The sequence below is a fragment of the Chiloscyllium punctatum genome, chromosome 19, assembly GCF_047496795.1.
Source record: "Chiloscyllium punctatum isolate Juve2018m chromosome 19, sChiPun1.3, whole genome shotgun sequence".
Taxonomy (NCBI): domain Eukaryota; kingdom Metazoa; phylum Chordata; class Chondrichthyes; order Orectolobiformes; family Hemiscylliidae; genus Chiloscyllium; species Chiloscyllium punctatum.
The window spans coordinates 97,577,511-97,601,587 of record NC_092757.1 but is presented as its reverse complement, the minus strand read 5'-3'; the positions used below and the strand labels follow the sequence as shown (position 1 = coordinate 97,601,587).

General features: G+C 42.7%; 2 protein-coding genes across 2 annotated transcripts in view; one reads left to right on the top strand and one right to left on the bottom strand.

The window, feature by feature from the left end:
• LOC140491660 (uncharacterized) overlaps window positions 1–13,165 on the top strand; it is a 255,833-nt gene extending 242,668 nt beyond the window's left edge. The window contains exon 19 of the mRNA XM_072590156.1: window positions 11,996–13,165. Coding sequence (XP_072446257.1) covers window positions 11,996–12,115 — 120 coding nt within the window. The 3' untranslated portion in view covers window positions 12,116–13,165. The remainder of the gene's footprint in view (window positions 1–11,995) is intronic.
• A 3,406-nt stretch (window positions 13,166–16,571) lies between these two features.
• On the bottom strand, window positions 16,572–18,714 carry LOC140491661 (polyubiquitin-C). The gene is made up of 2 exons (XM_072590157.1): window positions 18,551–18,714; window positions 16,572–18,298 (listed from the first exon to the last, which is right to left on the bottom strand). Exon 2 carries the CDS (start codon window positions 18,290–18,292, stop codon window positions 16,691–16,693), a length of 1,602 nt encoding a protein of 533 aa, XP_072446258.1. The 5' UTR covers window positions 18,293–18,298; window positions 18,551–18,714; the 3' UTR covers window positions 16,572–16,690.
• Window positions 18,715–24,077: the final 5,363 nt, after the last annotated feature.

Genomic DNA, 24,077 nt, shown 5'->3' with positions numbered 1-24,077 from the left:
CTAAAAATGTGAAACACTATGGAAGATAAATGAATATATTTGGAATAAAAACAAAGTGCTAGAGAAACTCAGTTCTGGCAACACCTGTGAAGAGAGAAAGAGTGTTAATATTTCGAATCCGATTTGACTCAGAATCAACAAAAGGAAGTAAGTTATGCATTTATATAATGCTAGGCAGAGTTCATTGACAATATTGTGTTTAGTTTCCAGAATTTAACCTCAGGAAGGATTTTTTTGGGCTCTGGAAGGGTGTAATGTGGATGCACCAAACCCAGAAGGCCTAAAGGTTATCAAGATATAAACTTGTTTAGTATTTCAATAAATTCAGATGCGGGTGATTTAATTGAAGTATTTAAAGCTGAATACAGAAATTACTTCCACAGAAAGGACAGAAAAAAATCTAAGACCATACATATGGATAGTTTCGTACACAACCTATTCAGAGATGTTATTACTCACCTCTGGAGTAGTTGAGACTTAAATCCAGGCCTCCTGACTCAGAGGTAGGGACACATAGAGTCATAGAGATGTACAGCATGGAAATAGACTCTTCGGTCCTGGACACATACTGAACCATAAGAGCCCCTAGACCACAGGTGTAAATAAACTGTTGGGCAGAATCTTATAGAGGTCTGAGGGGCATGGACTATAGCTAGATTTGTGGCAGAATTGGACAAGAAGTCTGGTGAGGCTGATTTTAACATCGGGAACATCTCACTCCATCTTTCACACTTTTTAAAATATATTCTTTTTTGTGGGATGTGGGCATTACTGGCTGGCCAGCATTTATTGCCCTTGAGAAGGTGGTGGTGAGCTGCCTTCTTGAATCACTGCAATCCACCTGCTCTGTATTGACCCACAATCCCATTAGGGAGGGAATTCTAGGATTTTGACCCAGCGACTATGAAGGAATGGCAACACATCTCTAAGTCAAGATGGCGAGTGGTTTGGAGGGAAACTTGAAGGTGTTGGTGTTTCCATATATCTGCTGCCCTTGTCCTAGGTGGAAGTGGTCACCAGTTTGGAAGGTGTTGTCTGAGATTCTTTGGTGAATTTGACAAACAGCATGGCATGTTTCTCACTAGGCAGTGCCCAGTTGTCAAGTAAGGGAAATTATTGCTTATTAAACACTGTTTTTAACAAACTCATTAAACAAACTAGACATCAAAGAAACTTGATACGGAAACCAGAGCAGGAACTTGATGAATTCAGCTCACCCATTCAGTCTGGAGGACTTCCATATTGGAAACCAGGCACCAACATCTCAGGGCAGTCTCCATGGGTACTGGCAACACACTACCTACATCCACGGACAGCCCACACTCTGAGAATCCTCACAGCACATCTCTGATCCAATTAAAGTACACTTCTGTATTTTATTGTTGCATCTCGGGCTGCACCGACAACTATCATTGTAATGCTTCAGCAAGGACACTGTGTGCTCACTGATTCACACTGCTTGTGGACTGGACTGCATCTCTGGGCTCTTTGCCCACTGTTGTAGCACCACTCACTCTAACATTATGTGTATTCTCACACCATCTTTGTCTTGCATTGCCTTGCCCCTTGGCACTTTGCCCCAACATCCAGAGATACCAGGCTCACATTACTTCTGTCCTGCCTTGTTATTTATTGTTGATACAAAGCCAGGAGTCATCGTTGTCAGCTAGTGTCAGTCAAGTCAAAGATGAAAACCTTTGCTGAGGTCCTGACATTAAATTGAGGACAGCCTGCAGTACCAATCCAGGGGCTTGAAAATGGTTAATTAGCCACTCAGGGTGATCAGTGTTTGGATGCTTTCCACACAAGGGAAGGGGCTGAATGTCAGCTCACACCTATCTTAAGGTTTTCTGCTCTGTGGGAGGCTGGAATGAGAAAGAAGCAGGACATTTGTCACTCCTCAGATCCTGAAACACTCCATGCCTAAATATAACAAGACCCGAACTATTCAAGGGGAGGCAAGTATTAACTATTAATCCAAAGACCCGGACAACATTCTGGGGATCTGGTCCAAATCCTGTCATGGCAGGTAGTGAAATTTGAATTTGATAAAAGTCTGGAATTAAAAGTCTAAGGGCAATCATGAAACCACTGACAACTGTTGTAAAACCCATCTGGTTCACTAATATCTTTTAGGGAAGAAAATCTGTCATCCTTACTCAATCTTGCCGAAATGTGACTCCAGACCCACAAAAATGTTATTCACTTGCAACTGCCCTCTGGGCAATTAGAGATAGGCAATAAATTCTGACCAGCAATGCCTGCATCCCATGAATGAATAAGAAAAAGACGTAAAACTGTTGTGCATTGAGTGCAAAGCTCTGGAGTTTGGTCAGTGCAGAGTTCGATGAATTGGGGAAGAAGGTGTTGTTTGTTCATGTTTGCTTGTGCCCTTCCATCCATCTTGCCCTTTTGGAATTGGTTTTTACTCCACTAAAGGAAAAGGAGCAGCCACACCAGTCCTACAACACTGAGTGAATGCACCGATGTGACATCATGGGTAAACGATTGGTAGCTGAGTATTTCACTTTTCATCTGTTTCTGATTTTTCTACTATTCTTTACTATTTTAGAATATTCTATTGTAATTTTTACTGTTTTATACTATTTTGTTAGACTTTTCACAGATTTTTTTAGCTTTTTGCATTTTGGTCAACAGATGAGGGTTTAGTTCTTTTTATCCAGTAGAGTTAAGCAAAGGTTTCTTTAAATTTAACTGATTATGGCAAGGCAGCCCAAAGCCAGTGTATTATACCACCAGCAGCATCTGAGAATTTCTAGATACTTTGAGCAGTCTATATCACCATATGTATTGGAAATGCCAACAGTTTGAACAAACTGCTGAGCTTTAGAACTTTAGCGTCACCTGGAGACAAAGGTGCATCTATGAGGTTGAAGGCTACTTGGAGAGCATGTTTTCACCATACTAGGGCTCTGCAGGCAGAAAGGGAATGGGTGACTGCCAGGAAGAGGAAAGGGGCCAATTAGGCAGACTGGAAAGCCCCAGAGGACATAAGACCATAAGACAAAGGAGCAGAATTAGGACATTCAGATCATAAAAGTCTGCACCAGGTGGCCAGGGAGTTATCATGATGTCTGAAGATCTCAAGGACTCTCACGTTCCTGCTTCAATTCAAGTGCTAGTTGCCTTACAAGAATGGTTACTGCAAGACAAAGACTTCGGTCTGCAGTTAAGGTTAATGACTCCATTATGCAACAACCAAACTGAAGCCAGGAGTAAATACAATACCGCCTATTTCTCAATCTCAACCTGGAACAAATTGGCCTCCTGAAGATGAGGTTATGCTACTTGGATGGATCTGGGGGGTCGCCTTACACTACACCCAGTCTACTGCATAATCCTAGCATATAATGCTCTGAGCAACTGGAGCAGGCAAAGAGGAGATGTAATGGACTTTGAAGAGTTGGGAGAATGGCAGCAATATTCCGAGGATGAAGATGAGAACATTGAGCAGGAAGAATATCACTTTCTGTATAATAGTCGCTACACATCAGGACTTAATTGACACCTGATTCTAATAAAGGAAAACTGGGTGCAATCATCATTCATTGACTGTAAATTTTCTGGTTCTTGAAAGGCAAACAGTCTCTACCTATTCGCACAGACTAAGACATCCTCTGTGTGATTTTTGTTTGCTTTTTGCTGTTGATGAATACACACAAATATTTTGAACCATTTGAAGGCTTTCTTTTATGTGATGGTACCACATTGGACAGTGAGAAGATGCTGGGCTTTACTGGGATTTGGCGACACAGTAACACTGATTTAGATAGGGTTGGAAGAAGGGATGAGGCAATGCATGGGTAAGCAATGTTGTAAGTTCTTAAGTTTTTTTTTTATTCATTCACGAGATGAGAGTGTCACTGCCCAGGCCAGCATTTATTGCCCATCCCTCATTACACACAGACCAATTAAGAGTCAACCACATTGATATGGACAGGGACAGGGACAGGGACAGGATTTCACAGTCACAGGAATATCTCATTGATAATCATTGATTCCCTTTCTAATCACGAACCCTATCTATCTGTCTTAAATGCACTCAGTGATATGGCTTCCATAGCCCTCCATAGCAATGAGTTCTGCAGAGTGACCAACCCCTGGTTGAAGAAATTATTCCTCATCTCAGTTCTAAAGGGTCGTTCTTTCATTTTGAAGCTGTGCCCTCGTGTCCTAGTCTTTCCTACCTGTGGAAACATCTCCACCTTTGGGATTCTGTAACTTTCAATGAGATCCTCCCTCATTCTTCTAAATTCCAAGTAAGACCCTAAGTTCTTAACTGCTCCTCATATGACAAGCCTTTCGTTCCTGGGATCATTCTTGAAAACTTCCTCTGGGCTCCCTCCAATGCCACACATCCTTTCTTAGATACAGGATCCAAAACTACTCACAATATTGGAAATGCAGTCTGACCAGAGCTTTATATAGCCTCAGCAGTACATTTCTGCTCTTCTATTCTAGTCCTTGTGAAATGAATGTCAATGTTGCCTTTCTAACTGCCACCTGAACATGCATGTTAACCTTAAGAGAATCCTGAACTAGGACTCCTCCGTCCCTTTATGATTCAGATTTCTGCAGCCTTTCCACATTTAGAATGTTGTCTCAGTTCCTTTTTCTACCAAAATGCATAATTTCACTTTTTCTCACATTGTATTCCATCTGCCACTTCTTTGCCCACTCTCCTAGCCTGTCCAAGTCCTTCTGTGGCCTCCCTGCTTCCTCAATACTATCTGTCCCTCCACCTATCTTTGTGTCATTGCAAACCTAGCAACATTGCCCTCAGTTCCTTCATCTCGATTGTTAATGTATAATATTAATTGTTGTGGTCCCAACACTGACCCTTCGCTAATCTCCGGCTGCCAACCTGAAAATGACTCCTTTATCCCCATTCTCTGCCTTGTGCCAGTCAGCCAATCTATTATCCATGCCAGTACCTTATCCCTAACACCATGGGCTCTTATTTAGCAGTTTCCTGTGTGGCATCTTGTGAAAGGCCTTCTGGAAATCCAAGTAGATCCCGTCCACTGGATCTCCTATGCCTAATTTGCTTGATACCTCCTCAAAGAATTCTAACAAACTTATCCAGCTTGACATCCACTTGATGAAACTGCTGACTTTGCCCTATTGCCCTATATTACCATGTAATTCCAAGTATTCCACAAAGTCATCCTTAATAATGGACTCTAAATCTGATTAACATCCAAGATCCAGCGAACTGATCTATAATTTCCTGTTTTTGGACTCCCTCCCTTCTTAAACAAAGATATGACATTAGCCATTTTCCAGTCCTCTGGGACCCACCTTGACTCCAGTGATTCATCAAAGACCACTGCTAATGTCACCAAAGTTTCCTCAGCTACTCCTTCAGAACACTTGGATGCAAAACTTTTCCCATCATCTTCATCTTCGTGATGACCACTACACTTACCCTCTGCCACCCGACTGTCTTAAAATTCTGTTATGCTACTAGTGTCTTCTACCGTGAAGACTGACGCAAAGTATCTATTCGGTTTCTCTGCCATTTCTTTGATCCCTATTACTACTTCTTCAGCCTCATTTTCCAGTTGTTAAATGTTCACTCATCTTTCTCTTATCTTTTATTTTTCTGAAAACACTCTTGCAATGCTCTCTTACATTACTAGATAGTTTACTTTATTTTTCATTTTCTCTCCCTCTTTTTTTAAATTATCCTCTGCTGGTTTATAAAGGCTTCCCAATCCTCTGTCTCCTTACTTTGTGTAGCATTGTGGTTATGCTGAGATGGTGGTGAATAATGTGCTAAGGGGTAGAGTCAAGGACAATTTTAATAAAAACAGAGAGCTAAAGAAGGGACACTGGGTCCAAAATGTTAATTCCCCACAGTTGCTAGAACTGTTGCATTTTCAAGCAATTTCTGATTTTTATTATCCATAGTTCTTTTGTTTTTTTGGGCTGTATCTTAAGATTTATTGTCTGAATTCCATCAAACTTTTTGGACAGTTTTCACCACAGTGCCTAGCAAGATATCTCTTGCCAAACTTACCTCATTGCCTTCATTGCACGTACGAAGTCACCCATGTCAGATTCTAGCCCCATCTTACAACATACCATTCCCAGAACAACTTGACATCCAGTAGATATCCACCAAAAGACCATGTCATATTTTAAAGGTCACTGTCCATCTGGATGAGCACTGACATTCTAAAACTGCCTTGCTCAGTGATGGACTTAATATAAGGTGTCAGAGAAGGGGAAGAGGCTGTTGGTTCAAAGCTGGAGTGTCCTCTTCCTGGAGGATGGTAGAGGAGGCCATGTCACTAGACCCTGGCAGACTTGTCTGAGATACTGCCTGGGTTGGTGCAGACTCTGTGTTGTGAAGGAACGGCCAGCAGTGCCGCAAGGTCATTTCCCTTTTCTGCTCCACCAGAATAAGTGCCATGCTATTTTCACTCTGCCACCCTACACTTACTCTATCTCTGGTATTGCAATCACCTCCCACAATGTCTCATGCTTGCCATCCTCACCACTGCCTGCAATATACAACGATAAGAACAGGAGTAAGCCATTTGGCCCCTTGAGCCAGCTCTGCCATTCAATAGGATCATGGCTGATCCAACACACTTCACATTCAATTTCCTGTCCTTTTCCCATAAATCTTCATTCCCCTACTGATCAAGAATCTATTTCAGTCTTAAATATGCACAAACATTCTGCCCCCACAGCTCTCTGTGAAAAGGAGTTCCAAAGACTCACAATCCTCTGAAAGAAGAAATTAATTCTCTACTCAGTTTTACATTGGCACCCTTTATTCTGAGACTATGCCTTCTGGTCCCCGACTCTCTCATGAGGAGAAACATTCTCTGAGCACTTTCCCTGTCAAACCTCTTAAAATTCAATATGTTTCAATAAGATTACTTCTCATTCTTTCAAACTCCAGTGGGTACAGTCCCATCCTGTTTAGCTTTTACTCATAAGACAATCCCTCCATACCAGTGATCATCCTAGTAAATCTTCTATGAATTGCATCCAATGAAACAATATGTTTTCTTAAATAATGAGACCAAAACTGCTCACAGTACTCCAGATGTGGTCTCATCTTGGAGAAAGAGAGGACTGCAGATGCTGGAATCAGAGTCAAAAGGTGTGGTGCTGGAAAAGTCACAGCCAGTCAGGCAGCATCCAAGGAGCACCTACATTCCTGATTGTGGGATATAGGTAAAGTAGTGTTACTTCTACAATTATAATTACTTATGCAAGGTAAATGCACTCACACCAGTGTATAATTGTTTCAACCAAGAGCTGAGTCAACAAGAATGAAAACTATGTGGAGGAAATATATAACTGTTTTGTATTAGCTAAAATGTGAATGCAAGAATGAAACGTGCCTGCTAACAATAGTAGACAAATAGATAAGGTGCTGTGAGAATGTAGGTTAAGCCAGATATGCTTGTACAAGCAGTAGTTATAAGCATCTGTTTCCCACTTTTGCAAAAACACAAAAACAAACCCCAATTAAAAGGTCATAAGGATCAATATGGTTGGGGAAAGGGAGGAAATGGCACATGTGGAGGAAGTAGATAATCATGAAGAAGGATATACCTAACAATGGGCCACAGCAGGATGTGGTGAAATGACCGAGTAAAACTTGTACTTTGTTATGCACAAGGCTGGATAAGACAAGAGGTAAACAATAGTAATGGGCACCGGGTTTGGAGTAGGGAATCCTATATAAGACATGTACTGGCTAAACTCTGTGTGCCAATTCCAGGCACCACGCTTGCAAGCGTATAATAAACATACTGATTGCTTCAGATCTTGTCTTGGACTAAAATTATTGAAGTGAGTGAGCTTTGTTTCTCACATGATGAAGAGCTTATGCTCAAAACGTTGACTCTCCTGCTTTTCGGATGCTACCTGACTGGCTGTGCTTTTCCAGCACCACACTTTTTGGCTCACCAGCATCTTGTACAGTTGCAAAACTTTTACAGTCTTGTAAAATTTCCCTACTCTTATACTCCAACCCGTTGAAATAAGGGCCAACATTCCTGATTACCTGCTATACCTGTTTGCTAGCTTTCTGCGTTTCGTACACAAGTATCCCCAAGTCCCCTTACATTGCAGTTTTCTGCACACCACAACTGCTGTTGCCTTTCCTGCTATATATTTATCCTGTTCACTTTAACTAAATCTATCCTTGTTTCATTGTAATTCATTTTATTTCTTCTCTCATTCACTCTTGTTCCCCCAACCGATCTCCCACACTACTGACCCTACCTGTCCTCTGTGCTGTCTACTCACTCGCCTGGGACTTTACTAAAGCATTTGACAAAGTCAGTTATGGTAAGCTAATGCAGAAGATCGTTGCATGACTGCACAGTGAGTTGCCAAATTGGATGCAAGATTGGCTTGGTCCAGACGTTAGTTATGGAGGGATATTTTTCTGGCTGGAGGTTGTGACCATTGTAAGGATCAATACTGGGACCTCTGTTGTTTGCAACATATACAGATGAAAGTGTTGATGGTCTAATTCAGTTTGCAGATAACATTAGGGTGCATTCTCAGCATTTTGTGGGATATGGTTGAGTGATTGAAAGCACTGAATTCAGGATCCAATCTCTTTGGAGGTATGGCTTCAAACTTGATTACTGCCAATTGTGCTATTCGTTTACCATGCAGATGTTTTAGTGTTGACTTCCAGTACTGCAGCGGTAGTGTCCTTAGCTTTGGGTCAGGTCAAGCCCACCTATCCAGGAGGTGCAATTTGTCTGAACACATTGATTAAAAACAGTATGGTGGGGAAATACTAAATAAAAAAAATGGAAGAACAAAAAACACAGAAAATTTACAGCTTATGAACAGGCCCTTCGGCCCTTTAAGCCTGAGCCGATCCAAATCCACTGTCTAAACCTCTCGCTCAATTCCTAAGGATCTGTACCCCTCTGCGTCTCTCCTACTCATGCATCTGTCCATACGCACCTTAAATGAATCTACCATGCCTGCCTCTACTACTTTCTACTGGCAATGCGTTCCAGGCTCCTACCACCCTCTGTGTAAAGTACTTTCCGCGTGTATCCCCTTTAAACTTTTTACCTCTCATCGTGAAAGCATGACCTCTCGTTATTGAATCTGTCATCCTCAGAAAAAGCTTTTCTCTATCCACCCTGTCTATACCTTTCATGATTTTGTAGACCACAATCGGGTCTCCCTCAATCTCCTTTTTTCTAATGAAAACAATCCTAACCTACTCAATCTCTCTTCATAGCTAGCACCTTCCATACCAGGTAACTTCCTTGTAAGCCTTCTTTGCACCCTCTCCAAAGCGTCCACATCCTTTTGGTAATGTGGTGACCAGAACCGTACGCAGTATTCTAAATGCGGCCGAACCAATGTCTTGTACAATTTTAACATGACCTGCCAGCTCTTATACTCAGTACCCCATCCGATGAAGACAAATATACTATATGCCTTCTTGACCACTTTATCCACCTGTGCAGCAACCTTCAGTGTACAATGGACCTGAACTCCCAGATCTCTCTGTTCACCAACGTTTCCCAAGGCTCTTCCGTTTACTGTCTAATTCGCTCTAGAATTAGACTTCCCAAAATGCATACTATATATCCATACTACCCTTCTTGTACAGGGGGACAACATTAGCAACCCTCCATTCCTCCAAGATATCTGTCAGGGCCCCAGCTATTTCCTCTCTTGCCTCCCTCAGCAACTTGAGATAGATCCCATTCGGTCCTGGGGATTAGTCCACCTTAATATCCTTTAGCCTACGCAATACATCTTCCCCCCTTCTGTGGAGGAGGGGTGGAGGCTGGAAATCAGAAACAAAAGTAGAAATTGCTGGAAAATCTCAGCAGGTCTGGTAGTATCTGTGGAGAGAAATCAGAGTTAATGTTTCAGGTCCAGTGACCTTTCTTCAGAACTGATGGTAGCTAGGAGATTTTTTATGTAGAAGATAGGGCGAGGGGAAGCAGTAAGAAGTAAACAATACGTGTAGATTGAGCCAAAAGAGAAGAACAGTTGGACAAAGGAATGGATAACAGTCAAGTCTAGTAAAATGAATGGCTGCTAATGGGGACTGTTTGTGGTTAACAGTGGGTAGTGTGTAATAACAGACCATTTGATAACAAGGTCTGGTGCGAGGGGATTAGGGATGCTGCCTGACCTGCTGTGCTTTTCCAGCCACACTCTAATCTTGAAGCAGACCATACAGCACATCAAGTCCACACTGACTATCCAAAATACATCCCACCCATACCCAACCTCCACTACCCTATCCCTGTAACCCTCCACATTTCCCCACGGCCAATCCATAAACCAACACATCTTTAGTCTGTGTAGGTTTCCACTCAGTGACGGGGAGAACATGCAAGCTCCACTCAGTTGCCAGAAAGTGGAATCAGGCCCAGGATCTTGATGCTTTGAAGCAGCAGTGCTAACCACTGAGTCACTGTACCACTCTCAATTCTGGGATGAGAGACTTGGTTAATACAATAACATTGAATCCCTACAGTGCAGAAAAAAGGCCATTCAGCCCATCGGGTCCACACCAACTTCCCAAGAGCATGCCACCCAGACCCCCCCATATTATCCCTGTAACCCCACATTTACCATGGCTTCCCCACCTAGCCCACACATCACTAGTCACTACAGAGATTTTAGCTCATCATTCTCACTCACATTTAACCACTCCTTTGTCTGTCCAACTGTTCTGTTTAGGTGCTGTCCACCCATTGTTTACTCCTTATCCCTATCTTCTACGTAAACTTTTTCATAGCTACCATCAGTTCTGAAGGGTCACTGGACTCAAAACAAATGGAATTTTCTCACACAAATGTGAGGTGATGCATTTAGGCAAGACTAATTCTAGAGTGAATTATACAATGAATGGAAGAGCCTTGGGAAAAGTTGATGGGCAGAGAGATCTGGGAGTGCAGGTCCATTGTATCCTGAAGGTTGCTGCACAGGTGGATACAGTGATCAAGAAGGCATATAGTATGCTTGCCTTGGATGGTGTATTGAGTATAAGAGAGCTGGCGGGTCATGTTAAAATGATACAAGACGTTGGTTCAGCCGCATTTAGAACACTGTATACAGTTCTGGTCGCTACATTACCAAAAGGATAAGAAGGCTTTGGAGAGAGTGCAGAGAAGGTTTACGAGGATGTTGCCTGGTACAGAAGGTGCTAGCTATGAAGAAAGGTTGAGTAGGTTAGGTTTATTTTCATTAGAAAAAAGATTGAGGGGGTCCTGATTAAGGTTTACAAAATCATGAAGGGTATAGACAGGGTGGATAGTGACAAGCTTTTTCCCAGGGTGAAGGATTCAGTAACGAAAGGTCACACTTTCAAGGTGAGAGGTGGAAAGTTTAAGGGGGATACACGCGGCAAGTACTTCACACAGAGGGTGGTGGGCGTCTGGAACGCGTTGCCAGCAGAGGTGGTAGAGGCAGGCACAGTAGATTCATTTAAGATGCGTCTAGGCAGATGCATGAGTAGTTGAGGAGTAGAGGGACACAGATGCTTAGGAATTGACTGACAGGTTTAGACATTACATTTTGATTGGCTCAGGCTTGGAGGGATTGTTCCTGCGCTGTAAATTTTCTTTGCTCTTTGTTCATGCTGCCAGACCTGTGGAAAATTTCCAGCAATTTGTTTGTTGCTGGAGAAACAGCAGGTCTAACAACATCTATGGAGAGAAAAAAATTAAATCCAGTGACCCTTTTTTCCCAGCATCCAGCATTTATTCATTTAAAATGTCTTCAGCATCTCTCCTCCCTGCCCACTGTAGATGTTTTGATCTTTGTTGAACAGTATTCAGTACGTATATAATCACTTCCCACCTCACCTATCTTGGATTGCTGTCTGTTTACTACATAATAGGTTACAGATAGATAATACCAGACAGAGATAAGTGCAATAAGAAGTTTGCATATTGTATTTAAAGGTTTCATCTCAGAAACTGATGCAATCTCTTTTCATTGACAGATTCAAATGGACAGAGATGAATTGGATACAGTTCCTGACTCAAGAGCTGAAATAGGCAGAAAGCTAACTGATGCAGCACAAAACAATCTCACAAAAAAGAGTACTTTAATCAAATATTGAAACACTCTAGATCATTGGTTACTGCATATCCTTTATTAATTGTAATGTCTGAAGATAATTCCTATCTCCCTAATGATGCAAATACAAACAGGTATCATTTAGTTTAATGGTTGAATATTAGAGATGTAAGAGTTTGATCTACTCCAGGATCATATCCCAGTAACAGATTTTGGTTAGGTCTAAGCTACAGCACAATTGGAAAATGGTATTGGCATTGCTTTTTATGCAGGAGAAAGTGAGGACTGCAGGTGCTAGAGATCAGAATCAAAAGTGCTGGAAAAGCATAGCAAATCAGGCAGCATCCAAGGAGCAGGAGAAATCGATATTTTGGGCATAAGCCCTTCAGGAATGTAGCTTGTGGGCCGGGGGCAGAGAGATAAATGGGAAAGGGTGAGGCTGGGGGCTAAGGTAGCTGGGAATGTGATAGGTAGACAAAGGTGGGGTGGGGGGGAGGAAGAGAAATGATAGGTCAGAGAGGAGGGTGGAGCAGATAGATGGGAAGATGGACAGGTCAAGAGGGCAGTGCCGAGTTGGAGGCTTAGGACTGGGATAAGATGGGGTTGAGGATCTCAAGTTTGAATTTAGGCTGTTGTCAGAAGCAACAAGTATATGTAGATTTTTATTAACCACAAAATGGCTTTTCAATTTAAAATAACAAAACAAAATGGCTGAAAGTAATGATGTGACTCTGTGAACTTGTACTGCTGCTTTGCAGAATTAAGCTAAAATACAAAGACAGAACAATGGATTTTTCATAATATGAATCATTTGGTATTTGAACTAACCTTGAACTGCTAGCATGAGATGGTGATCTAGGTAAATTAAGAACCCTTTTGTTGGAAATATCATTGAATTAACTGGCTATAAATCAGGTCACCTTATTATATGTGATTGGTCTTTTCTTGTAATTACAGCTGTACCATCTCTTAAAAAACATATAAATTATGTATAATTTTCAAATGTAATTGCACCAAGCTTTTAACCTCTGTGTTGCTGGACAAATCTGCACCAGGCTGCCTTAATTCATTAAACTGGTAACCTTGCTTTAAACAGACCGTACTCCTAGCAATTCTTTTGACTGATCTTGAACAGAGAGGTCCTGCAAGGGGATTTAGATCTTCAGCATGAGGGAAAATAAGGAAAATGGTGAAATCTACATTGATCCTGTGTGGTTGCAGGGTCCCAAGGTGGAAGATGAGGTGTTCCCCTTCCAAGTGGCTAGGGATTGGTGACAGAAGAGGCCAAGGACCTGCATGTCCTTGGTGGAGTGGGAGGAAGAGTTAAAGTGTTCGGCAGTGGGTTTGGTTGGTGCAGGTGTCCCAGAGATGTTCTCTGAAACAATCTACAAGTTGGCATCTTGTCTCCACAATGTATAGAAGACCACATCGGGTTGCAATAGATATGGTAGATGACACATGTGGAAGCACAGGTAAATTTGTTGCCGACATAGAAGGATCCTTTGGGGCCTTTGACAGAGGTGGGGGTGCAGGTTTTACGTGGGCAGGGGCAAGACGCCAGGAGTGGGATGTGGATCTGACAAGGTAGTTGGAGAGAGAATGGTCTCTGCAAAACACAATGAGGTGGGGAGGGAATTATATCCCTAGTAGCAGGGTCTGTTTGTAGGTGACTGAAATGGATACGAGGTATCTGGAGGTTGTGATTGGAGGAGTGGGGTTTAAGGGCAGAGGTGCAGGAAGTGGAAATTTGTAGCAGGTACTGGTTGTCCTGTTCAGGTCCAAATTGTGAGGGTCCGAATGTGGTCCGGAGTGCTGAAAGAACTAAGTGATCTAAAGAGTGAACCTATTTTATCACATCTGTTATGAGGGTGTAGAGGTACTGTACTTTTAAGAGAGTTGAAAAGCTAGCAATAGACAAAGCAGAGTCTAGAACAAGGTAACAATGTAAAACTCGGTCAAAATCAAAAGTACAGCTGTATGCTATGAAACAAAAACAAATTCAGCCAGTTTAAATTATACCCCAAGATACTAGAATCCAATCAAATTTAATTTAGTAATTTGATAAATTAAAACCAAACTACCTGATGTTTTGGGGTATAAAACTACATTGAACAGTTAGAGGAAGAACAGCCAAGCCACCAAGTACAGACTGCCAGCAGAATAGCTCTCTGAAAGGTACTTGTCTGTAAGAGTCACAATTTGGAGATACTGGTGTTGGACTGGGGTTTACAAAGTTAAAAATCTCACAACATCTGGTTATAGTCCAACAGGTTTAATTGGAAGCATTAGTTTTCAGAGTACTGCGCCTTCATGAGGTGTTGGACTACAGCTTGGTGTTGTGAGATTTTTAACTCTTGTCTAAGAGGTTTGCGCAGAACATCTAAAAGACAGGAACATCTGCAGAGGAAAACAAGAGAAGCTTTGACAGTTGACTGGTTTTTTGGAAGCTTAACTTGTTTGAAAATCTTAAATTAGGATTGTTAAAAAAAATCTGACTAGTATTGTTGAGGAGGTGGTAAAAGACAGGTTTATGAGAATGGAGTTACAAATAGTTGCTTGTTTCTCTGTTGGACTTTTAATTTTTATATAGTGATCGATGGGATAGTCCTTTGCCTCAAATGTTAACAGATTATAGCACAAGGATAATCATTTCTGTGGCTAGTTTAAATTAGCAGCACAGTGGCTCAGTGGTTAACACTGCTGCCTCAGTGCCAGAGACCCAGGTTCATTTCCACCCCTCAGGCAACTGTCTGCAGCTTTTGCACATTCTCCTAGTGTCTGTGTGGGTTTCCTCCAGGTGCTCCGGTTTCTTCCTACAATCCAAAGACATGCAGTGGCTATACTAAATTACCTGTAGGGTTAGGTGCATTAGTCAGGGGTGAATGTAGGGGTCTGGGTGGGTCGCTCTTTGGAGGGTCGGTGTGGACTCGTTGGGCCGAAGGGCCTGTTTCCACACTGTAGGGAATCTAAAGTTTACCCAGTGTCATAACACATCCCCCACCACCTACAGATCCCATCACTACAGATATATTTCCCTCCTTACCCCATCTGAGTTTTAGAGAGACCATTACCCTCTCCTCCCTAGTCAGATCCATACACCCCACCCCCACCAACTAGCCCACACCCCATTCTTGGCACCTTCCCCAGCCAACACAAGTGTAACACCAACACCTCTTTCTCTCTCTCTCCTCTTCTCTCCCCCTCCCCCCCACCCCCCACCACCACCACCACCACCCTCACTTCCATCCAAGGCCCTAAAGGATCATTCCACATCAGGCAGAAGAAATTTACCTGTACTTCCACACATGTACTGTATCTGTTGCACCTGATGTGGTCTCCTCTGCACTGGGGAAGACAGGACACCAACTTGCAGATTGTTTCAGAAACATCCCTGGGACACCTGCACCAACTAACACTCCCCTCTACTAAAGAGGTGCAGGTCCGGGGCCACCTGCATTGCCAATTCCTACTTGACACCTGGAAGAATGCCCCATCTTCCAACTTGATACCCTGCAACCACACAGGATCAATGTGGAATTCACTAGTTTCCTCATTTCCCCACCCCCAAGCTTCCAACTCCACATTGCCCTCTTGACCCATCCATTTTTCCTGAAGGGCTTATGCCCAAAATGTCAATTTTCCTGTTTCTTTGATGCTGTTTGATCTGCTGCACTTTTCCAGCAACATATTAAGCATTTCTCTCCCCACTTACATCTACCTATCATGTTCCCAGCTACCTTAACCCCAGCCCCACTCCCCTATTTAATCCCTCAGCCCCACATTCCTGATGAAGGGGTTATGCCAGAAGTGTTGATTTCTCCTGCTTGATTGACCTGCTGTGCTTTTCCAGCACCACAACCAATTGCTTTTTATGCTTCAAACAGTATGCAACACAAGAATCTTGTTCATCTTTTTATAAGGCAATACACAGTCACTACTTGCTTAATTTTTCCCTTCAGCACTTAAAAATGCAATAATTGATCTTATGGAAAATAGTCAACAATCTAGACAAATCCTGCCAGAGCTACTCATATTTAATGGGATGTGTCAACTTAAACTAATACTCAAAAACCCATCCATTTCAGACACGTCAAGTACTTGCATTTTCCCATTGTAATATTTAACCCCACCTACAATAAACATTTGTCTGTTGTTTAACTTGATGAGATTCCAGGTTAGGGAACTTAAGCTCTCAAATGCAAACTCACCACAATTTAAATCTTGCTTCCTTAATGAAGAAATAACCCTATCAAGTACTAAGTGATCCAAAATAATTCCTCATGTTTGTTGTGACAGCTTAGCCTCATTTGTGTACTTCACCCATAATTTCACAATCCCATTTCAACATAGTAGCAAGAATCACTTTCTAGATGCCCTTGGTAAAAGGAGCAGTCATTTGCAGCACAGGTAGAGTTTATGCAAACCCACAACGCATTATGAATGCTAAGATTCACATCAGTGTAGCCCCCTCACGATTAGCAAAGATAGTAAGCCAGATATCAGTTATTGCCAAAAACTTTATTATCTACAATGCTTCAGGTATTAAGTTCAGTTTACTCATTGCAAAAGTAAGATGCATACAGTGAATCATGCAAAGACAAAATACACAACAAGATTTTCAAAGTCCACCACGCAGTCGCAAGACAAGGTGTAGGGTAGATTCTTTCTGGATGTTGTAATCAGACAGGGTGCGCCCTTCTTCCAGCTGCTTCCCAGCAAAGATCAGACGCTGCTGGTCAGGAGGAATTCCTTCTTTGTCCTGTATTTTAGCCTTGACATTCTCTATGGTGTCACTTGGCTCAACCTCAAGGGTAATGGTCTTACCAGTCAGGGTCTTCACAAAAATCTGCATCCCACCACGCAGTCGCAAGACAAGGTGCAAGGTAGATTCTTTCTGGATGTTGTAATCAGACAGGGTACGGCCATCTTCCAGCTGCTTCCCAGCAAAGATCAGGCGCTGCTGGTCAGGAGGAATTCCTTCTTTGTCCTGTATTTTAGCCTTGACATTCTCTATGGTGTCACTTGGCTCAACCTCAAGGGTAATGGTCTTACCAGTCAGGGTCTTCACAAAAATCTGCATCCCCCCACGCAGTCGCAAGACAAGGTGTAGGGTAGATTCTTTCTGGATGTTGTAATCAGACAGGGTACGGCCATCTTCCAGCTGCTTCCCAGCAAAGATCAGGCGCTGCTGGTCAGGAGGAATTCCTTCTTTGTCTTGTATTTTAGCCTTGACATTCTCTATGGTGTCACTTGGCTCAACCTCAAGGGTAATGGTCTTACCAGTCAGGGTCTTCACAAAAATCTGCATCCCCCCACGCAGTCGCAAGACAAGGTGTAGGGTAGATTCTTTCTGGATGTTGTAATCAGACAGGGTGCGCCCTTCTTCCAGCTGCTTCCCAGCAAAGATCAGGCGCTGCTGGTCAGGAGGAATTCCTTCTTTGTCCTGTATTTTAGCCTTGACATTCTCTATAGTGTCACTTGGCTCAACCTCAAGGGTAATGGTCTTACCAGTCAGGGTCTTCACAAAAATCTGCATCCCCCCACGCAGTCGCAAGACAAGGTGCAAGGTAGATTCTTTCTGGATGTTGTAATCAGACAGGGTACGGCCATCTTCCAGCTGCTTCCCAGCAAAGATCAGGCGCTGCTGGTCAGGAGGAATTCCTTCTTTGTCCTGTATTTTAGCCTTGACATTCTCTATGGTGTCACTTGGCTCAACCTCAAGGGTAATGGTCTTACCAGTCAGGGTCTTCACAAAAATCTGCATCCCCCCACGCAGTCGCAAGACAAGGTGTAGGGTAGATTCTTTCTGGATGTTGTAATCAGACAGGGTACGGCCATCTTCCAGCTGCTTCCCAGCAAAGATCAGGCGCTGCTGGTCAGGAGGAATTCCTTCTTTGTCTTGTATTTTAGCCTTGACATTCTCTATGGTGTCACTTGGCTCAACCTCAAGGGTAATGGTCTTACCAGTCAGGGTCTTCACAAAAATCTGCATCCCCCCACGCAGTCGCAAGACAAGGTGTAGGGTAGATTCTTTCTGGATGTTGTAATCAGACAGGGTGCGCCCTTCTTCCAGCTGCTTCCCAGCAAAGATCAGGCGCTGCTGGTCAGGAGGAATTCCTTCTTTGTCCTGTATTTTAGCCTTGACATTCTCTATGGTGTCACTTGGCTCAACCTCAAGGGTAATGGTCTTACCAGTCAGGGTCTTCACAAAAATCTGCATTGTGAACTGAAAGTAAAGCAACAATTTTAGGTATTACACATTTCCAGAACAAAGCGAAAGAAACCAATTGAAAGAAGTAGTTAGATAAAGGATGAGGCACCGCCCGCGGGAGCACGGACCCTCTCGGCCATTGACGGATATCAGGGAGGGACCCGCAGGACACGGAACAAACCTCAACTTCGGATCTGCCTGCCTGAATTAAGGCAGCCAGGAATGACAGTGCTGTTTGTGGGCTACAGACACCAGTGAAATACTAACCTTAGGCGGTCAGCTCAGTTCTCCAACACTCACAATGATACCGACACGAACTCCGCGAACACAATAATACGGAATGTAGGACGGTGCGGACTTTTATAACCTAGCGGCGGCGAACACCCTATAGGGTCCTTCCGCGATTAAACTAGTGCTCAATTCTTAATGCATAGACCATTTTAGTCTGATTACCCTCTAATACTGGTCGATTAATATTCGACTAACATATTTAATTATGTTCAACGTTAAACTATCAAACCTTTGCGAAAAATATTCATCACTTACCTCAATCGCGGATTGATTTGTAAATGTGATTTGCTTGTTGAAGCGAGTTTACATAAGGGACTCGCCCACCGCCTCTGATTGGACAGATTGCTAGCGGTCTCATTATTGATTGGCTGATGCTAAACCACACTGCACAATGCCCGTTAATCAAACAAGATTCCGACCAATTAGGGAGCGCCGCGTCAGAAAGCGTCATCACAAGGCCGCGTGATCGTCCCGTGATGTGGGTGTGGGGGGGTGATGGCGGTAAGGGATCCGGCGGAAGATTTTGTTATTTCACTATGAATCAGCAATAACAGTGTCTATTATAAAGTTTAAAACGCGTGAAAGCAAAATGTTTTCTTGTGAAGATTTTTAAATCAATTATTTTTATTTCGAACATTTCCATCTCTGTAAACCTAAAGAAGTTGGTTTATAGACGTTGCTTTTCTGTAAATTTCCAAAGACGCCTCAGTTACAGGGATACGGTTGTATTTGTATAAAACTAGATGGCTTTGATATAAATGAATTTTAAAGACTGGTATTGGTCTATAGTGTGATTTAATCTCATTAGCATTGAAACCAAGCCGCATCAGCAAAGCACTAAGGACCCTCCCTTGTTATTTGAAATGTGTTACGGTTGCCATGGATGACCTGTCATTATTGTATGTTTTTGGCAGATTTTCTGTGCGATGTGGCATTTGTATCTTAGTAGATATGAGGCATAACTAACATGTCACAGAAGCAAAATACTTCGCTGAAAATCTGAAGCGCCCGCAGAAAATACTGTGTATTTCCAGCGTTTTTGTATTCCTGACAAACACTTCTCATGTTTTTGGGAAAAAAAACAAAGCTGGTTTTAAAATATGTTGCCTCCATTCCGGAATGTATAATGATGTAACACAAACAGAAAGTACTGGAAACACTCAGCTGGTCTGGCAGCAATTCTGAAGTGAAATCAGAGTTAACGTTTCAGGTTCGGTGTATGTTCCTGCAAATGTCAGTTTACATGCAAGGGGAGGGGGGATTTATCTTCACAGATGCTGCTAGATCTGCTGTGCTTTTCGAGTAACTACTGTTTCTGTTTCTGATTTAAGAAAGCTTTGGTTTCAGAATTAGATGAAAATATGACCAAGAGAAGCTGCATTTAAAAAAAAAATTCCATAATTCAGAGTCATAGAATGGTTATAGCACAGGAGCAGGTGTAGGTTAGGTGAATTAGCAATGGGAAATATGGGGTTGGGAGAGTTTGATTTGAGTGGGATGCTGTTTGGAGGGTCAGTGTGACCTCATGGGCTGAATGGCCTCTTTCTGCACTATAGCATTCTATAATTTTAATAATTTGAGCCTCTTTTATCACTCCATATATGTGAAGCCTGTCATCCCTAATATTCATATAATCTCCCAGACCTTTTCTAATCCTTTCTGAAGTGCCATGCCCAGAATTGAATACACAACTGCGTTGAGGTTTAGTCAGTCATATTGTAAAACGTTGGCATAATTTCCTTTTACGTTCCATATGAGTCAACTTCTACAGATAAGTAGTCAATATGACTTTTAAAAAAATAATTAACTTGCCCTTCACCCCCATTAAAGTTGTACGACTTAGTTTATATTACCTTTTCGTTCTTACGAAACATATCACTTCACACTTTATTTGCCCATTTAACTTGTCTTTGTTTTCCTAAAAATGGTTACTGTTCTCAATTTACACATTTCTGCCATCTGCAAACTTTGAAATGTCCCTTTATTCTCAAGCCCATGTAATTACTGTACACCATGTTTACACAAATATAGACTTTGGATTTTAAACCGTGATATGCTGATCAATCTTTCCTAGTTAAAAACTGATCTTTGTTCAAAGGCATGGTCTGACCTTAAAACACAGTGAATGCCAATAATATATCACAATATGGTTTGTTGTTTCAATAGGCCTATTTTTAATTTTGGATTTAAATTGTTAACAGTCAGCATTTACACTGTTAAAGCTTGCTGTTAAATCTGTGGCAAACTCAGGTGCAGTTTTCCTGTGATTCCGAAGACACGCGGGTAAGGAGCCAGATCTTTGATGTTAGACCAGAATGCCAATTGTAGGAGAACATTCATATTGCATTTTAACTCCGCTACTGATTGCTATTCAGCGGATGATTGTTGAATTGCAAATTACATGGAAAAGGGTTAGGATCATTACTCATTTTGGAGTCTTGTTTTGAGGGCTAAAGTCTTCAGTAGTGGCAAATCAACAGGAAGAACAGCCTCGTGCTTAAAAAGCCTTGTCATTTTTGAATAAGTACCTTGTTTTCAGTTTTGTATTGATAAATGTTAAGTTTTGGGGATTTTATGCAAAATTTGTCCTTGGGACCAAAGTCAGTGCCAGAAAACATTTAGTTTCCTTTGGGCATATAAAAGCACAATCTGACAATACAAGAATAAATGTAACAAAAGTGAACAAACATAATGTGTGTATGAACTGAGGAAGTGGTGGAGGCTGGTACAATTAGAATATTGAAAAGGCATCTAGATGAGTATATGAATAGGAAGAGTTTAGAGAGCTATGGGCCAAATGCTAACAAATGGGACTAAATTAATTTAGGATAGCTGGTCGGCATCAACGAGTTGGACCAAAGGGTCTGTTTCTGTGCTATACATTTCAATAAGTATATAACCCTCTTGCTGCTGGACTCCAACGTTTTAAAAGTTATAATGCAGTAAGACATGCAAGCAAATAATATGTGGTGAAAGAAAAGCGTTTACAATAATTTCTTCATCACCTTCTTAAAGGCAATGAATGACACCCATGTACAATGGATGAATATAAAGAAATGTTTTTAAAAGTTTTTTTTTCTCATAATATAATTTTCAAAAATTCACTCATGGAATGTGGTTATTGCTGGTTGTGCCAGCATTTATTGTCTGTCCCTAGTTGCCTTTTGAGAAGGTGATGGTGAGCTGCCTTCTTGAACAACTTCAGTCCATGTGCTAATTCCTGAGGCATGAATTCTTATTGGGAGAAAGTGAGGACTGCAGATGTTGGAGATCAGAGTGTGGTGCTTGAAAAGCACAGCCAGTCAGGCAGAATCTGAGGAGCAGGAGATGTTTCGAGCATCAGGAATGAGGCTTGTGGGCCACGGGGGCTGATAGATAAATTTGGGGGGGGGGGGAGAGGGAAAGTCGCTGAGAGTGGGGTAGGTAGGTGAAGATGTGGCGAGAATGGTGATAGATGGACGAGGATGGTGAAGCGGATAGCTGGGAAGTAAGATGGACAGGAAGAACAGATCATAAGGGCGTTGCTGAGTTGGAAGGGAGAATCTGGGATAAGGTGGGGGGAGGGGAAATGAGGAAACTGGTGAAATCCATATTGATCCCATGTGGTTGGAGGGTCCTAAGGTAGAAGATGAGGTATTCTTCCTCCAAGCGGCAGGTGGTAAGGGTTTGGTGATGGAGGAGGCCAGGGCCTGCATATCCTTGGGGGAGTGGGAGGGAGAGTTAAAGTGTTTGGCAACAGGGCAGTGGGGCTGCTTCATGTATGCGCTGTGGAGATATTCTCTGAAGCATTCCACAAGTAGGTGTCCTGTCTCCCCAATGTAGAGGAGACCACATCAGGAGCAACGGATGTAGTAAATGATGTATGGAAGTGCAGGTAAACCTCTGATGGTTGTGGAATGCTCCTTTGGGGCCTTGGATAGAGTTGAGGGGGAAGATGTGGGCTCAGGTTTTGCAATTCTTGTGGTGGCAGGGGAGGGTGGGTTGGTGGGGTTTGGGAGGTGTGGATCTGACAAGGGAGTTGCGGAAGCAATGGTCTCTCTGAACAAAGAACAAAGCACTTGGACGATAGTGACAGGTCGTATAGAGTGAACATGGATTTACAAAAGAACAAAGAACAAAGAAAATTTATAGCCCAGGAACAGACCCTTCGACTCTCCAAGCCTGAGCCGATCCAAATCCACTGTCTAAACGTGAAACCCAATTCTATCTGTATCCGTCTGCTCTCAACCTACTCATGCATCTGTCCAGACGTATCTTAAATTAATCTACTGTGCCTGCCTCTACCACCTCTGCTGGCACTGCGTTCCAGACACCCACCACCCTCTGTGTGAAGTACTTGCCACGTGTACCCCCCTTAAACTTTCCACCTCTTACCTTGAAAGCATGACCTCTGATTATTGAATCCTTCACCCTGGGAAAAAGCTTATCTCTATCCACCCTGTCTATACCCTTCATGATTTTGTAGACCTCAATCAGGTACCCGTCAATCTCCTTTTTTCTAATGAAAACAAACCTAACCTACTCAACCTCTCATCATAGCTAGAACCTTCCATACCAGGCAACATCCTCGTAAACCTTCTCTGCACCCTCTCCAAAGCGTCCACATCCTTTTGGTAATGTGGCGACCAGAACTGTACACAGTATTCTAAATGCGGTCGAACCAATGTCTTGTACAATTTTAACATGATTTGCCAGCCCTTATATTCAATACCCTGTCCAATGAAGGCAAGCATACCATATGCCTTCTTGACCACTCTATCCACCTGTGCAGCAACCTTCAGGGTACTATGGACCTGCACTCCTAGATCTTTCTGCCCATCAACTTTTCCCAAGGCTCTTCCATTCATTGTATAATTCGCTCTAGAATTAGACGCTTAAATGAATCACCTCACGTTTGTCCGGATTGAACCATCTGGCACTTTTCCATCCAACTCCCCAGTCTTTCTGCTACTCCACCAATCTTCACGTCATCTGCAAACTTGCTGATCATACCAACAGTGCCCTCTTCCAGATCATTTATGTATGTTATGAAACACAGATAGGGGTGGGGAGGGAAATATATTTTTGGTTTTGGGGTTTGTTTGTAGATACTGGATGTAGGTTTGCTCACTGAGCTCTGTTTGTAGGTGGCAGAAATGGCGGAGGATGATGCGATGTATACGGAGGTTGGTGGGGTGGAAGGTGAATACCGGGGGTATGGGGGTTCCATCCTTGTTGCAGTTGGAGTGGTGGGGTTCGAGGGTGGAGATGTGGGAAGAGGATGTGATGCGCTGGAGGGCATTATCGACCACACAAGAAGGGAAGTTGCGGTCTTTGAAGAAGGAGGCCATCTGGTGTGTTCTGTGGTGGAATTGGTACTCCTGGGAGCAGATACAGCAGAGGCAGAGGAATTGGGAATAAGGGATAGCGTTTTTACAGGAAGCAGGATGGCAGGAGGCGTAGTCCAGGTAGATGTGGGAGTCGGTGGGTTTGTAGAAGATGTCAGTGTTGAGTCGGTCACTGT